Here is a 17,169-nt window from a genome sequence, read left to right on the forward strand (position 1 = left end):
CTTTCTTTCTTTCTTTCTTTCTTTCTTTCTTTCTTTCTTTCAATATGAAACTGAAAATCATCCTTTCAATTTCTGTGAAGAATCATGTTGGAATTTTGATGGAGATTGCATTGGACTTGTATTTGTTTTTCTAGGATAGTCATTTTTACAATGTTAACCCTACTGATCCTTGAGCATGGGAATTGTTCCATATTCTGATGGCCTCCAAATTTTTTAAGATTTTAAAGTAATTTTTTTTAATATGAGTCATTCACTTGCTTGTTAAGAATTATTCATGCATATTACCTTTGAGACAGTTGTGAAAATTACTGCTTCTTTGCTGAAAACATTTATCAGCTGTAGGAGTTTCCCAGTAGAATTTTTAAGGTCACTTATGTATAATATCATATCATCTGCAAATAATACTTTTACTTCTTTCTTTCCTATTTGAATTCCTGTGTTCTCCTTCAGTTGATTTATTGCTCTAGCTAAGATTTCAAGTGCTGTCCTGAAGAGGTATGGAGAACAGTTATCTTCCGTTTTTTATAAAACATGCTTCAAGAGTTTTTGTTTTGTTGTGTTTTTGTTGTTGTTCATGTTGCCTGTGGGCTTGATATAAACTGCCTTTATTAGGTTGAGGTTTATTCTTTGAATCTGTAGTTTTTTCAAGGATTTTTTTTACAGGGTTTCTCTGTATAGCTCTGCTGTCCTAGAACTTGCTCTATAGACTAGGCTGGCTTCTAACTCATAGACGTTCCCGTGCCTCTGCCTCCCAAATGCTGGGATTAAAGTTGTGTGCTTGGTTCTTTTCAGTGTTTTTTGTTTGTTTGTTTTGTTTTGTTTTGTTTTTTAATCATGAAGGGATGTTGAATTTTTTCAAAGTCCTTTTTAAAAAAAAATTCTGTACATTTAGTGCCCTATGATTTTTGTTTTTCAGTCTGTTTGTATAACAGATTATGAGATTATGTCTAATGGTTTATATTTGTTGAATCATTCCTGCACATCTGGGATTTAGCCAATTTCATCCTGTTGAATACTCTTTTTGATGTGTTTTTGGATTTGGTTTGCTTGTATTTTCTTGAGTATTTTTCCATTTATGTTCATTATGGATATAGGTCTACACTTTTCTTTTTTTCTCTTTTGGTTGGGTCTTTGTGTGGTCTTTATGTCTTTTGAGACTTGTTCTGATTTTGAGTACTATTAGGCTAATAGTAGTCTCATAAAAATAATAAAAAAGTTCCATTAGATTATATTTTGTGTAGTGATTTGAACAGTATTGGTGTGATTTTTTTCTTTTCTTTCTTTTTTTTGGTTGGAAGACTTATACCGACTGCTTCCATTTCACTAGTGGTTATGAGACTATTTAAATGTCTTTGAGCTTGATTAACTATAACAGGTTGCATATATCAAATAATCTATCTGCTTTTGTTTGGTTTTCCAACTGGGTCAGGTACAGATTTTTTTAAATGTCCTTATGATTCCCTGGATTTTCTTAGTGTCTATTGTAGTTTCTTGATCATCATCTTTAACTTTACTAACTTGGATCTTTTCTCTATGTCTTTTAACTAATTTGACTAAGGGTTTGTCAATTTTGTTGCTTTTCTCAAAGAATCAACTCTTCCTTGACTCTTTGTATGTTTTTGTTTGCTTGTTTTGTTTCTATACTCTTGACTTCAGCCCTTAGTTTGTCATCTACTTCTTTGTGGTTATATTTCCTCTTGTTGTTCTAGAGCTTTGAGGTGTGCTGCTATATTACTTGTATGCAATCTCCTCAATTTTTTGACATAGCTATAGTGCTATGAACTCTGTGACAGCCTTAATCTTGTCCTATAGATTTGGGTATGTGTGTTTTTAATTCTAAAATGTTTTGAATTTCTTTCTTGATTTTCGTTTTGACTCACTTTTTATTTGTTTGTGAGTTGTTCAATTTCTATGAATTTGTAAACTTTCTGCTGATTCTGCCATTGTTGATACCCATCATTGTTGATACCTATCATTCCTGGTGGTAAGATAGGATACAGGGTATTATTTCAGTTTTCTTGTGTCTTTTGAGACTTGTTCTGATTTTGAGTACATGGTCAGTTTTGGAGACTGAGTTCAATGAGGTGCTAAGAAGAAGGGACATTCTTTTGTGTTTGGATGAAATGTTCTATAAATATCTTCTAAGTCGATTTGATTTATGACATCATATAACTATTTAGTTTCTGTCTGGATAACCTGTCTATTGTCGAGAGCAGGGCGTTGAGGTCACCCACTATCATTGTGTGTGGTGCCATGTGTGATTTTACCTGTAGTGGTAGTTCTTTTATGAACCTAGGTGCCTTTGTGTTTGGCATACATGTTCAGGATTGCAATATCTTCTTTGTGGATTTCCCTTTGATGAAGTGCATTATACTTTGCTAGCTCTTTTGATTTGTTTTGGTTTTAAGTCTATTTTCTCAAATGTAAAAATGGCTGCACATGCTTGTTTTATGTACCAATTATCCTGAAATACCTTTTCTATCCTTTTTGTTCTGAGGTGATGTCTCTCCTTGATTGTAGGGTATGTTTCTTGGATGTAGCAGAAACATAGCAGTTTTTACTCTAATCTATTGGTCTGTGTCTTTTTATTGAACTACTGAAACCATCAATATTGAGAGTTATCAATGAGCAGTGCTTACTGATTCCTGTTATTTTGTTTTCATGATTTTTTTTTTTACTTTTGCTTTACTGTTCTGTGATTATTTATTTCTTGTGTCTTCTTGGCTGCAGTTAACCTCTTCGCAATGAAGTTTTGCTTCTAGTGCCTTCAGCCGAGTGCAATTGGTAGAAGACATTGCTCAAATTTAGTTTTATCTTGGAATGTTTATATTCCTCCATCAATTGTGACCAATAGTTTTGGTAAATATAGTACTCTGGAGTGACATTTTTGGTCTCTCAGAGTTTGTAGAAGATCCATCCAGGTCCTTATGGTTTTCAGAGTCTCCACTGAGAAATCAACTTTTATCTTAATTGACCTGCCTTTATGATTTGTTAACGTATTACAAATCTTAAATATTTTCCACATCTGGTCCCTACCTAGGCATCTTACATCCTCCAAGTATATAATGCTGGCATACTGATAACAGCAGCAGACATGCCAGCATGTATGGTGGAAACGCCACATGGTCCCATGACATGAAGAGCTATAGGTGGTCCTTAGCTGATATAAGAGGGAGAATCCTTGTCTGCTCAGGACAAGAGCTCTCGCATGTGGTCTGCCCTGGACATATGCACTATGAGTAATGTTATATAAACTCAGTATGCATGGGCATATGTATTACACATGCATGCCTGTGTGTATACTTGAAACAATAATTAAAGAAGAGATCATGAATTTGGGAGGGAGAGGTGGGACACTAGGAGAGGTTGGACGAAGAGGGAAGGACAGGAGTCCTGTAGATTCAGTGCTTATGTATAAAGTTCACAAAAGAATCCCATAAATTCCACCAGTGTATTCATTTGAATTTTAAATAACTATACGTATTCTACCACTAAAAAATACTTAGTCTGCTCAGTTCAATAGTTTACCATTCTTAGTATGATAGTACCTTGAAATTATTCATAATATAAGTGCTTGAGTATACAAATCAATTGTAACAACTAGTCTGGAAAGGTTACAATGTATAATTGTGTTGCACGTCAGAGGGAAGATGCTTTATATTTCTTGAACTCAAGCACCAAAGAAACGATTTAAATGTAGTTTTCGGACATTGTGCTCTGCTTCTTTTTAATAACAGAGTTCTCCCAACTAGATTGTAATAGAGGCTTACTAAATACATCTCGTGTAATAGTTGATTATTAAACATGTCCTAAGTGGTCAGGAGATGTAATAATGTAAGTGGCTGAAGATGCTGTGGGGTGGCATTAAACACCTGAAGGCATCTGTCTCGTTGCAATTTGGGAGTTGGTAGGAGCATGAGCTGCCTTCTGAATACTAGTTTTCTGGCATTGGAATGGAATTTCCAGGACATTTGAAAGCTTCGTGATCCTTCAATAAATAATGGCCTTTTGTCTACAGCTCCCTCACTAGGCCCATGACATCAAAGTAACAAATGTTTCCTAGTCAAATCTTGTTTGTGATCTGTACTTTCTAGCTATTCCTGTCCCAGATTTTGAGCTGTATTACCAATTCTGCTTTCAGGATGCTGTCTTGATGCAGTTTTGTGCAAACAAATTGGATAAGAAGGATTTCTTTGGAAAGTCGGATCCTTTCCTTGTATTTTATCGAAGTAATGAGGATGGAAGGTGAGTGTGCCTTTTCCACACTCTCTGAGACCTATTGTAATGCTGATGTTTGCGCTATTGTTTCTTTCAGGATCTTCATTAGTAAACGGAATACAATACTTGATGTTTTAAAGATGGGGTGATTTTCTATTTCAATAACTAATTTGATAACCATTTATGTTTTATGTTTGCCATATAAATTAGTGTCCACTTCCTCTTTGCTTTTTATAAAATGTGTTTTCTTTTAGCAATGTAGAATAGTGGCATGCTTTAGAAAACTGAATCAGCAAATGTACTTTCTATAGAATTGAGTGGAAATCATTTGTTTTGGAGGATGGGAAGGGGAGGACAATTCTCAAAATTGAAAAACATTTGCTTCAGATCATATCCTCTAAAACACAGTAAAGTGTCTCAGTGTGGTGTGATGTTTGCCAGTGTGACTCTGTGTGTGCAGTGTTGAGGGTGCATGGCTGTACCTTCTGATCATTGATTCTTGTGAGTCATTCTGTACTGTCCGCATTTATGAGCAAGTGTAGCAGCTAGAAAGATGCCTGAGAATCTGTTGCCGAGAAGTCAATCATGTGATGCTTAATGGCTCTGGCAACATGTACAGTCTCCTAATCTATAAATGGGTTGATTCATCTCACAGGGCTGAAAGGCATGAATAAATTCCTATATAAACTAATGCCAAAGTTTCAGAAATGGGAAGGTTTAACCGTTATCTAGTATTAATATTGTTTAATGCATTCCTATTTGTTTGTCTTAGCATTGCGTAATAAAATATTATTCAAGGAGAAAATGTTCTTAGACATTATCGGTGAGTGCGATGGACTTTAAACTTCTGCCATTATTGCTGTGCTTCTAACTGATATGGCGGAAGATGACAGTGTGTTAACACTTTGCATCTGAGCACCTGTTTATCCACACCGAAATTCTAAAAGGCATAAGCATGACTGTTCATTATTCTCAGGCTGTGGAGAAGCTAACAGGCATAGTCTTCAGTCCTAGTGTTCTTGCAGCCTTCTGATGGAAAGACTGTATCCTGAGCTCTCTTATTTTTCTGCAAATTCTTCCTGAGATTTTAGCTTATCACATATCTAATGATGCTTTTGTTATGAATATATTTTCTGCTTATACAAATGATACTTTTAATCAAAGGAAACCTATTTTTCAAAATTAAAACTATTCTGAATTTCCAAATAATTAAAATTTAATTTTTAAAATCAATAAATCTTACTTCAGACATATTTTCACATACTATAGTTATAGAAAACTAGTTAACTATCTGTGTCAAAACATGTATTAATGAATATATTAAAACTTTATATATATATAGTTTTTGTGTTTTTTGAGATTTGAGTGAAAAGTAATTTTAAATACTGCTCACTTTTACATGCATTTTTCACTACATGCTTTTTTTCTTTGTTTTTAAACATTTTCAAAATATGAACCCAATTTTGCCTCTCAGCTAACAGGTTAAAACAATCCATATTGGAAACAGTAATTAAAACTCTTTCTTGTATGTAATTCTAAATTTCCATTTTCTTTATTTTCTGTTGATTTCATGTACTATATTCATGCAGTATATTCAAGTCTAGGTAATAATTTTTCTTTACAAGTAGTATGTTTTACAAAGAGCTTCATATAAAGCTTTCCGACAGGTTATTTATTAAGAATGTTTTTGTGTGATTCTGTAGCATACACATATGCATGCCCTTCTATTTACATAACTAGCCTCCTGACTACTAGAAAAAGTTGCATTAGAGTCCAGTCAGGATTTTTCACTCCTTACTCTGGCAGTGAAATATGAACTTGTGAGAGTTCTATGTCTATGACCACACACATTATGTTGTAAGTGAGAATAATTAATAAAAGAAGAAACAATTCATTGCTTATGAATTGTATATATTGTGTATAGGAGTCAGTTTCTTGGGGAGGGGCGGGGAGAAACTCCAGTGTGAAACTTTTAAATTCTACATCTGATGACTTTAGAATTTTAACAAGAATTTTGAATTTACCTTAAGCAAATTTGCCAAAAGCCAATGACTATTGTGTACCTCAAGTTTTATACAATAGAATTTGGATTTGTTGAATTCGGAGAAAATTATTTGAGGGTAAATATTGCCACATGTCTTTGTTTATATTTTAAAGAGATAATCTCACAAGTTTATAAATCTATGTTTGTATATTTTAGTCAGGAGGCAGCAGAAGCGGAGAGGGCACAACTCTTTGCCCATGGAGAGGAATGGCAAGAAAATAAAAATAAAAATTTTCGTAATGGAATCACTTCTATATAATATAAACATATATACAATTTATGTAGTTATATCTATCTATCTATCTATCTATCTATCTATCTATCTATCTATCTATCCATCCATCTAACTGTATAATTGAAACTCTTTCACAGCTTTACAATTTGTCACAAGACAGAAGTTGTCAAAAACACTCTAAATCCTGTGTGGCAAGCCTTCAAGATCTCAGTGAGAGCACTATGCAATGGGGATTATGACAGGTAAGACAGATGGAACATACTCAGACTTAGCATGCGGAATGCTCATCGTCCATGGAACTCGGGTTTAGTCGCACTGCACGTCTATAAAGATGACTTAGTCACCTAAGGAAATAGTTTCTTCCACTAATGCATGGATGGGTTATTCAAAAAATTTTAAGCAACTTGGTTTTAATCCATAATGATAAGAGATAATTCATCGCTATAATTTTAGGGAATTAAAGCTTGATTATCTTGACATTTTTTTCCAATATAAACATGAGTTAAGTGCCAAAAAATAAATAGAATGTTAGTTTAATTTTTAGCCTACTGTTTAAATGTGGCTTGTGAATTCTCATTGCCACAAGCTGCCATTGCCTCCATGGTTCATCTTGTTGTATTGAAACACATGGGTGACCTTCAGGGATGGGACATTGCTTGGCTAGAGTACTGTCACTCCCTATAAGCCCTTAAAACTGTCACAGGTAAACTGTGCTCATAAAAGACTCATAGAAATAGAAAAGGCATTTTAGTAAGGTCTATCCTGCGATCCTTCCAGCATCCTTGATTCATATTATTGAAGTTTTTCTTTATTGGAAGCTTATTGCAGGTTATTATATATATATATATAAATCCTCTAGAAAATTAAAGCTACAAGTAAATAAATAAAAATGCAATCTCTTTGTTCTTTTACTAGCCTTACTACTTTTACATTAGCAAAAATTAAAACATTGTCTTTTCAGTATTGTTGAGACAGGGCTTTGCTGTGTAGACCAGGCTAGCCATGAATGTGTGATTCCACTGGCTCAGCGTCAAGTGCACCACCATACCCAAAAGGTGGTTTATTCTAGTAACCAAAATCATTATAAGAACTGTAGTGTGTTACACTTTTAAACATGCCACATCATTTGGCTAATGAGTCTGACTTTATTTCACTGGTTCATTCTATCCCCAAGAAAGCAGTACTTAGGTTTTCTGATTAGCAATGTCAACATTACTTAGTCACCTTGTAAAATAAAGGTCCTCAGGCCCTAACTCAGGTCTGTTGAACTGGAAACTCTAGGAAAAAGGCCTAGTAAGCTGCAGTGTGATTGTCTCCAAGAGGGGAGAAATGGGTCTATAGTCTCCTGAGGAGTTATGTTGTCTACATTCTTTCGCCACACACTGAAGAATTAATACAGATTCTTGAAACTAACTTTAAGATGTAAATTTAACCTTAGTGATAAAATTAACTAAGTCAACTCCAATTTGTTTGTGAAACTGACAAGCATATATTTTCTGAAAACAACTGACTAAATTTTGTTTTGTAGATTCAGATGGTATTATTTTCATTATATTTCATATTGCATCATCAGATGGCGTTATTTTATTTAAGCCACTTTCATGTGTGTATTTTTCCCCTGACAGAACAATCAAAGTAGAAGTGTATGACTGGGACCGAGACGGGAGGTAAGGCTTTGCTCTGTGGCATTCCTGCTCTTGAGACTTAATGCAGCTAAGCAGGTTGCATGGAAATTACTATGATTTTTTTTCTTCTAGTTTCATGTTTTTCTTTTTTAAAAATGTTACTGATGAGTTTATATGTTATTTTAATGGCAATATATTTTTTCAACTTTGAGATTAAAACAAAGTGTTTCTTCACTTATAGTGAGGATTCCATGCTTGTTCTTGATGCTTTGTCAATGTGTTCAACATAGAGGCATCTATTTTCACAGCTATAGAGCAGCTCTCCATTGCTCTAGCTCAGAGGTTCTATTTGGCATGCCATTCGAAGGAATGAGCGCATGTGAACACTCTCACCCACATACACAAACCATGATAACACACACATACCATGCTAACACGCTCATATATACAAAATCTAAAAAGTAATTTAACGAAAATACTGTATATTTTTTAAGATGGTGGCACTAAAGCCTGAACCTTACACATGATGAGCACTGTTGAGCTGTATCCCCAACAACTACTGACTTTTGAAAGATCCGATTTAGAATCAAAGAAATTCCCTGATCCTGAGAAGACTGAAATAAAAACAATGAGGCTAGAAGAAGAAAAGCTCTTTAAGGAGAAGTTTAAATTGTCCTTGGGAATGAAGGGTGTGAGCAGATTGTTGCAGTCTTTGAGTGGAATCCCTTTTGGTTCTAAGATAGCATCTTTGCCTTCATTTAAAGATCAGCATTTTGATATAAAATGTTAGCGTACAATTCTATATCATACATGCACACAGAAGTAACTGCTTAAATTTTCGGTAACTATTCAATTTATGGATGAGTTATAAAAAGCTAAATTACTGAATTACTAAATTAATTAAATTACTGAATTTAATTCTCAGTAAAACTCTCAATGAAATAACCAATGAGGTTTGAAAAGCATGTTAGGTTATAAAATAATACAGGTAATAAAACTCAGACATTAAGGAGGACCCTAGGGAAGATGCTTAATCGTCATTCAGAAAGGCAAACAGGATAGACATCGGAAGTAGGAGAAGACAAGGAACAGACAAGAGCCCTCTGCAGAGGGCCCCTGAAAGCCTCTACCCACCAGGGTATTGAAGGATGAGACTCATAGCCAAACTTTGGGCAGAGTGCTGGAATCCTTATGGAAGAAGAGAGAGCTAGAAAGACCGGGAGAGGACAGGAATTCCACAAGGAAAACAACAGAGCCAAAATATTGGGACCCAGGGGTGCCTACAGAGATGGATAATCCAACCAAAGACCATGCATAGGGAGGACCCAGACCTCCTGTTCAAAGGAAGCCGAATGGCTGCTCAGTTTCCAAGTGTGTTCCCTAGTAAGGAGAACAGGGACTGTCTCTGACATGAACTCAGTGGTCCGCTCTTTGATCACCTCCCTCTGGGAGGAGATGAGGTGCAGGTTTGCTAGACCACAGATGAAGATGATGCAGCTAGCCTTGATGAGATCTGATAAGCTAGGGTCAGATAGAAGGGGAGGAGGACCTCCCCTATCATGGGACTAGGGAAAGAGCATAGGGGGAGAAGAAGGAGGATGGGTAAGACTGGGAGGAGACAAGGGAGGGGGCTGCAGCAGGGATACAAAGTGAATAAATTGTAATAAATAAATATACAAATAAAATTAAAATTTAAAACTCAGAAGTTAATTTTACAATTTAAAAATAATCACCAAAATAGGTCATTGTGTTAGTTGATGTCCTGTGTTCCACGTGAGGTAATAACTTGGGTATTGTATGCATTTTTGTTTATCTAGCATTTTCCCAATATGACATTCATATTTTACAACACAGTATAATGACAAAAAGGGCACTGCTATGTTTCTTCTTCACCATCTTTGATGTGTGAAATGCTGTATCTCTCCTCACATTTTGTATTTCCTATACAGACATAACTTTTGATGCTTCTTTTTATATAAGGATTACTAATATTTTGTAAATTTTGTTTGCTTTTGAGACACTATATAGTTCTGGCTTACCGGGAGCTTGCTGTGCAGACCCTGCTGGTTTAAACTCAGAGAGATCTGCTTGCCTCTGCTTCTCGAGGTCTGAGATTAACCATTTCTGTCACCATACTCAGCTTAGTGGGTCATCTTTTCATTTCAAACAGTCTGGACTAGCATTGTTCAATGAAAATAATCCAAGTCACATGGGTAATTAAAAAAATTATTTTGGCAACATTAGGAAGTAAAAGTAAACCAGCCACAACAATGTAACAGGGGTCCCCCTGTGGTATATACTATGCCACCTTTTAATCCAGAGTTATGTAACAATGGCTAAGGCAGCAAATGCACTTTTTTAACACAATCTTTAAAATTTGACATGTGCATTATGCTTATGACATAGCTCAGTTCATACTCATCGTGTTTCTGACTTTCAGATCCACGTGCTGGGCCTGCCTCATCGCAGAGCACTGTTTTGGTTGTGGCGGCATCCATATGATGTGAATTGTCAGAAGCACACCGTGTGGGCGTGGTATCTACTTCTATAATCCCAGTACTCAGGAGGCTGAGGCCTAATCTGGGATAGACAGTTATTTCAAAGCTAGCCTCAGACAATTAATGAGATCCCATCTAGAAATAAAAATAAATAAAGTACTTGCAATATAGCTTATAAGTAGAGAAATTGCCTAGTTCCAAGACCCTGAGACTAATCCCCAGTACAAACAAACTTGAGAACACTCTATAGTACTTCGTGGGGATGTTTAAGCATACAAGACTAGTTCATAGTCTAGAGCAGTGGTTCTCAACCTGTGGTTTGCAGCCCCTCACAGGGGTCACCTAAAACCAACCATCGGGAAACACAGGTATTTACATTATGAGTTTAAAGTAGCAAAGTTACAGTTATGACGTAGCAATGGAAATCATTGTATGGTTGGGGGAGTGCCACAACATGATGAGCCATGTTAAAGGATTGCAGCATTAGGAAGGTTGAGAACCACTGCTCTAGAGGGAAGATTTCAACTGAAAATGTAAGTGGAAGTCAGGCAGTGGTAGTGCACGCCTTTAATCCCAGCATTCTGGAGCCAGAGCATGTGGCTTGCTTGGTTCAAGGCCAGCCTGGTCTACAGAGTAACTTCCAGGAGAGCCAGGGCTACACAGATAAACCCTGTCTCAAAAAAAAAAAATATATATATATATATACATATATATGTGTGTATATATGTGTGTGTATATATATATGTGTGTGTGTGTGTGTGTGTGTGTGTGTGTAAGATTCTTGGCTAATTGTTTGCTCACAATCACATGCTGTTTTACTCATAAGGGAGTACTACAGGTGACTGTTGTAATAAGAATGGCAACTTCAAGCAGTCATGTGACCTGGGATTTGCTTCTGTGAGGAAAGCTTTATGGGTATAAAGTGCAGGAAGAATATTGTGATGCTGCTTAACAGTTACTAGGTCACGTTGAATGTACCATCCTGAACCAGCCTAGAATAGAAGAAATGGAGTGACCTGGGTTTTTTATTTAAACACAGTGACAAGGGCCTGAGAGGGCGATGGTACTGTATCACCTCATTGTGAGGAATCAGATGTCTTCAGTTTTTAACAAGCTAAACCACCTCAGTGTAGTGCTCATTTTAAAGCTTCTCTTTAAAAAAGGAAAGTTAAAGTGCTGAGGAACAGAGTTGTCTGGGGGAGAAAACCATCAATGGTGACATCCTTGAAAAGCCTCAATTGCCTCGAGGTCACTTCAGCTGCATTTCAGTTTGACTTAAACTCAGGGCACACCGATGGACTAGCTCTGCCTAAAATCCACACGGCTGTTAAGTGTGACTGATTGCAGTAGGTGGATAAGTAGGCAGTTGCTACCACAGCGTGAGGGTTTGATGAGGAGGCTGAGCCAGGGAGCTGCCAATCATCACATCCCAGCCTTAGACTGCTACCCGGGGGATGATGAGTGTCATTGTGGCCATGCATCTCATCCGGCATCCCCCTGTCAGATGACGACATTTATTATACCTGCAGACTTTATTTACCTGGGAAGTGCTGCACATAATGCCAGGTCTTCCAGTCTGCTCCCTTTAGTGACTTTTGTAAGCCCGGGGAAGGTTGACAGTTCTGGGATCCTCTGTCATCTTAAGCCCTTAAGGGCTTAAGAATTTATTTGTGCTTAATGTGAGATGTGAGAGCTCATTTAGGAGATCATTTTGTAAACCCTTCATGATTTCCTCATTTATTTTGAATTTCCTCACTGACTGTCTCTAATCTTCCCCTAAAATAGCCCATTATTTGCTTTCAGTTAATCCTGCTGTCCTGTGTCTGCTGGCCACAAGCTTTGAAATTTTTATTTTAATGTTGATAAATGGAATTTTACAAACTGAATGTCATTCAGGCATATCTATTTCTTAATTCTATCTACTTAGGTTTTTTTTTTTTTTTTTCAAATGTAGCATGTGACTTCTGTCCCCTGACCTTTTAATTTGCAATTATCATGCTCAAGACAGGCTGTTTTAATTATGTGTGCATTAGATCCTTAATCGATTTTTAACTCTTGAACATCTTCACTTATTTAAATGAGTCAAGGAAAAAAAAAACCTATTCAATTAATTTTGGAATAAATTGTCTTTGAGCAGTTACATGTTAAACAGTTAACCTGGTACAGAGACTTAACTTGAAGACTCCAATCTTTATGTAAACTGTTTTAATTTTATTTAATTTGCTTTTCAGTCATTTTGTTTACCTAGAAAGATTTTGGAGGCCTTATATTTTAATAAAAAAAATTTCAGCAAATTACACAGTTCACACTGGTGTTCTGCTAAGATATGTCAGCAAATTTCTCAGCCATTTTCAACTATGCAGTGCCCGAGTCTGCCCTGCCTTGTTGTCAAATCTTTCATATTGTCATTCCTCCCTGGAAAGGCCTGCTGTGCTCATGCACAGGTTTTCTGTCCAGGCCCAAGTAGAAATGCCATTACCCACAGGACAGCTTTCCTTAGACATCAGGGTTCACCCAGCTCTCTGTTTATTAGCATAGCTGATGGATTCTTTCTGCTGGGTCTCCCATGCTAACTGCAGGCTCACTGGGTTTAGGTAACTGTTTTGTCTTACTGTTCACACAGTTAGGCACCTCTGCATGCTAGTACCTAGTGGTGGTATCAGTTTCACACCTGAAAGGGACATCAGAAGCAGCTGATACCTTCCTGGTGTGCATTGAACCATCAGTGATGTTTGTTAATCTCAACATTCTCCCCTTCACTTGAAATTACGGCATGATCTCAAATGACTTTAATACATTAGAGTTTTATCTCTAGGCAAACTTTAGCTATAATTAATTTCGCTGTCACTTTCTCATTCGTGAATTTTGCAAACATTTATTTCTTGATTTCTTCTTTGACCTATTCATTCTATACGGTGTTGTTTGATCTCTGAAAATTTATGAATGTGTGATTTTAATCTCTCTGAATGTATGTAATTTTTAGAGATTCTTTCATTATTTAGTTTAGTTTAGTTTCATTGTGGTCAGATAGAATACATGGAGTTATTTCAGGTTTTTATGTGTATTTGTTGAGATTTGTTTAAGGCTGAGCCTGTGGTCTGTTTTAGAGACTCTTATGTAGGCTTTAGAGTAGAATATTCGTTCTTTGGTGCTCGGGAGGAATATTCCATAGATACCTGTAGTTAGACCTGTTGAATATGTGATGTCATTTAATATAGATAGTTCTCTGTTTGTATTTTGTCATAATGATCTGTCTATTGGAGAATGGTGGAATTGGAGTCACCTACTATGACTGAGCTGGGTTCATCTCTGTCTTGAGTTCAGAAGTATGCTTTGTATAAAATTGTATGTTTGAGATATTTGTGTATAGCATATCTGTTTAAGGTTGTAATATCTTTTTGGGTAGCTGTTCTCTTGATTAGAACATAGAGTACTTTATCTCTTCTTATTAAGTTTGATTTAAAGCCTAATTTTGTCAGATAGTAAGACGGCGGCACCTGCTTGTTGCCTGGTCTCATTTTGTGAGATATATTTTTCTGCTCTTTGATCAATTCCCCTTGGTGATGTGGCCTTGGAAGGCCACAGAGGAAGAGGATCCAGGCAGTCCTGACAAGACTTGATAAGCTTGGGGCAGATGCCAGGAGAGTAAACTCCCCCTTTCAGTGGACTAGGGGAAGGAGGTAGGGGGTAGAGGGAAGGAGGGTGGGATTGGGAGGGGTCTTCCATCGGGACATTTCATGAATAAAGTGTAAAAAAAGGGGGGGATTAGAAAAAAAATTTTTTTCAATCCTTTTGGGTCCTTGTCCTTGAAGGAAAGATGGGTTTCCTAGAGACAATGTTTGATTTTGTTTTTAAACCATTTAAATAATAGAAGTCCTTTTTTTTCTTTATTAATTACACTTTATTCACTTTGTATCCCCACTGTGGTTCTCTCCCTCCTCCCATCTCAATCCCTCCCTTCCTCCACCTTCTGCATGCATGCCCCTCCCCAAGTCCACTGATAGGGGAGGACTTCTTTTCCTTTCTTCTGATCCTAGTCAATTAGGTCTCATCAGGAGTGGCTATGTTGTCTTCTTCTGTGGCCTGGTAATGCTGTTCCCCCCTCAGGGGGAGGTAATTAAAGAGCAGGCCAATCAGTTCATGTCAGAGACAGTCCCTGTTCCTATTACAGTGGAACCCACTTGGATACTGAACTGCCATGGGCTACATCTGTGCAGGGGTCTTAGGTTATCTCCATGCATAGTCCTTGGTTGGAATATCAGTCTCAGTGATGGGTGATTTGAGGCCACTAATGTTTAAAGTCATCATAAAACGGTGTGCGATAATTGCTGTCATTTTGTTTTTCTTTGACTTTTTCTTGTTTGTGTTCTTAGTCCTGTTTTGTGTTTCAAGATTTACAATTTCATTTATTTTCTTTCCTTCTCTCGTGGCTGTGCCCATTGCTTTCTTCATTCCATTAACTTCTTCCAGTAGTCTCAACAGGGCTGGTTCAGTGGAAATGAATTCTTTCAGCCTGTTTATATCATGGAGAGTTTTTATTCCTCATTCTCCTGTGGTGCGTAGTTTAGCTGGCTGCTGTACTCTGGGTTGGCATCCATGGTTTTCTAGATCTTATACTACCTGGCCCCACGTTCTCTGGGCTTTTAAAGTTTTGATCAAGAAATCAACTCTTATTCTGATAGGTTTTTATTTATATGTGGGCTTTGTATTTTGACTTGCAACTTACATTTTTCTATCTTTGTTCTGAATATTGAATGTTTTCATTGTAACATACTATTGAGAATGTCTTTTCTGGTTTTATTTGACATTCAGTGTGCTAAATGGGTGTGTTTTCCTTAGTTTGGGCACATTTTCTTCTATGATCTTGTTGAGGATCTGGTCTATGAAACCCGCCTGGGGTTGCTCTTATATGGCTAGAATTCATTAATTTGGTATTTTAATAATGTTGTAAAGTTCCTGCATATTTAGTCTGTGTTTTAATTTTTTTTTCATATTCCTTGTTTGAATGGTCCAGCTTCTTTCTTTCTTTTGGCTGGGAATGCTGTGTTATGTAAATCTGGGATGGGAATTGAAGACAATGTATGTTATTCTGGCTACAGTTTTATCCTTTACCTTGTATTTTCTTATCAAAATATAAACACTAGTTTGAAAAGTTATGAACTACTTGATTCTATATTTAATCGCTATGAAAACAAAAAGAAACTCATATAATATTTTTAATGGCATACTGGTAGTGAATTTTTATAGAAAAAGATAAAACTATAAATATAATTTCACATTCATATAGATTATTACATCTAACTTTATGAAGCCACACAATTTTTTTTTGTTTTTGTTTTTTTGAGCCAGGGTTTCTGTATGTAGTCTTGAGACTGTGTGTAGACTCGCTTTGTTGAGAAGGCTGGCTTCAAACTCAAAAAGGTTTGCCTGCTTCTACCTCCCTGAATGCTAGGATTACAGGCATGTACCACCATGACTGGCTGAAGCCACACAAATTTGTTCACACAGAATAAAAAGTGAAGATGTGTGAGTCTATCTAGAGTAGCTCAGAAATATTCTAGTATATAAAATGTATGTAGCAGAGCTAAGGTGAAAATGATTAAATTTTGAATTATATTTATCCTTTTATAATGGAAGCATGTTTATCTCTCTATTCTTGAACAAGAATATTACTTGCAAATATTTGAGAAAGGAACTGATATCCTAGAATTGGATTCTTGTAGCTATACCCCAGTGACAGACAAAAACAAACAAACAAACAACAACAAAAAACTTTTGAACAGGGGCTCTATAGCAGAGTCTATTTGTTTGTTCTTTCATTTTTTTGTAGTCCTTTGGTTAACATCAAAATTGTCTTTTTATGCTAAAGCTCCTATTGGCATTTTGTTTTGCCCTTTATAACATTATTAATTATCACTGGATGATAGTTTCAACTTTTGTAACTATGCACTTAGTTAACCACAGAAACTTTCCTCTTTGTATATTAATGCTCAGGCTTAAATCTAGAATCCAATTACTTTCAAATTATAGCAAAAAAGTAGGTGACCTGAACATTACGGATATTTTAATGTCCATGAAATTAGTAATGATTTCAAGTTTAGATATTATCTCAATAATTTTATAATCCATGTAATCCTAGATAAATATCCCGAGGCCCTGGTGGAGAGAGTATTGCTAGGTCTACGCCAATATCTCTATGGCTGGATACAATCTCTGTGAGGCTGTGACGGCATTTTCAGAGGTTTTGGTGAGGACGTGGTTGAAAGACTTCATGGACAAGATACCTAGTCTGTATAAAAGTGGGGAAAGGAGAAAGCCTGAGGATTGCCAGCATTCTCCTCTTCCTGCTTCCTGCTCCTTTGTGATGTGAGGAAGAGAAGACATGCTCCCACCATCCTGGAGCCCTCCGCCTCCATGTCCTTCTCTTCTTAGTAGATTAACCATTTGGATGCGGAGCCAAAAATAAACACTCCTTTTGCTGTTCTTTTAGGTATTTTATCATAGTGATAAGGAAAGTGATATACTGGGTAAAAGTTATTTTATATCGAA

At 36.4% G+C, this 17,169-nt stretch overlaps 1 protein-coding gene across 1 annotated transcript in view; it reads left to right on the forward strand.

Moving 5' to 3' along the window:
• The window catches only part of Cpne8 (copine 8), a 176,550-nt gene that overhangs the window by 94,868 nt on the left and 64,513 nt on the right, over positions 1-17,169 (forward strand). The window contains exons 8-10 of the mRNA XM_055627230.1: positions 4,142-4,245; positions 6,635-6,739; positions 8,123-8,164. Of these exons, the coding sequence (XP_055483205.1) occupies positions 4,142-4,245; positions 6,635-6,739; positions 8,123-8,164 (251 nt within the window). The remainder of the gene's footprint in view (positions 1-4,141; positions 4,246-6,634; positions 6,740-8,122; positions 8,165-17,169) is intronic.

This window comes from Psammomys obesus, unplaced genomic scaffold, assembly GCF_907164565.1.
Source record: "Psammomys obesus unplaced genomic scaffold, mPsaObe1.curated_primary_1811, whole genome shotgun sequence".
Classification (NCBI taxonomy): domain Eukaryota; kingdom Metazoa; phylum Chordata; class Mammalia; order Rodentia; family Muridae; genus Psammomys; species Psammomys obesus.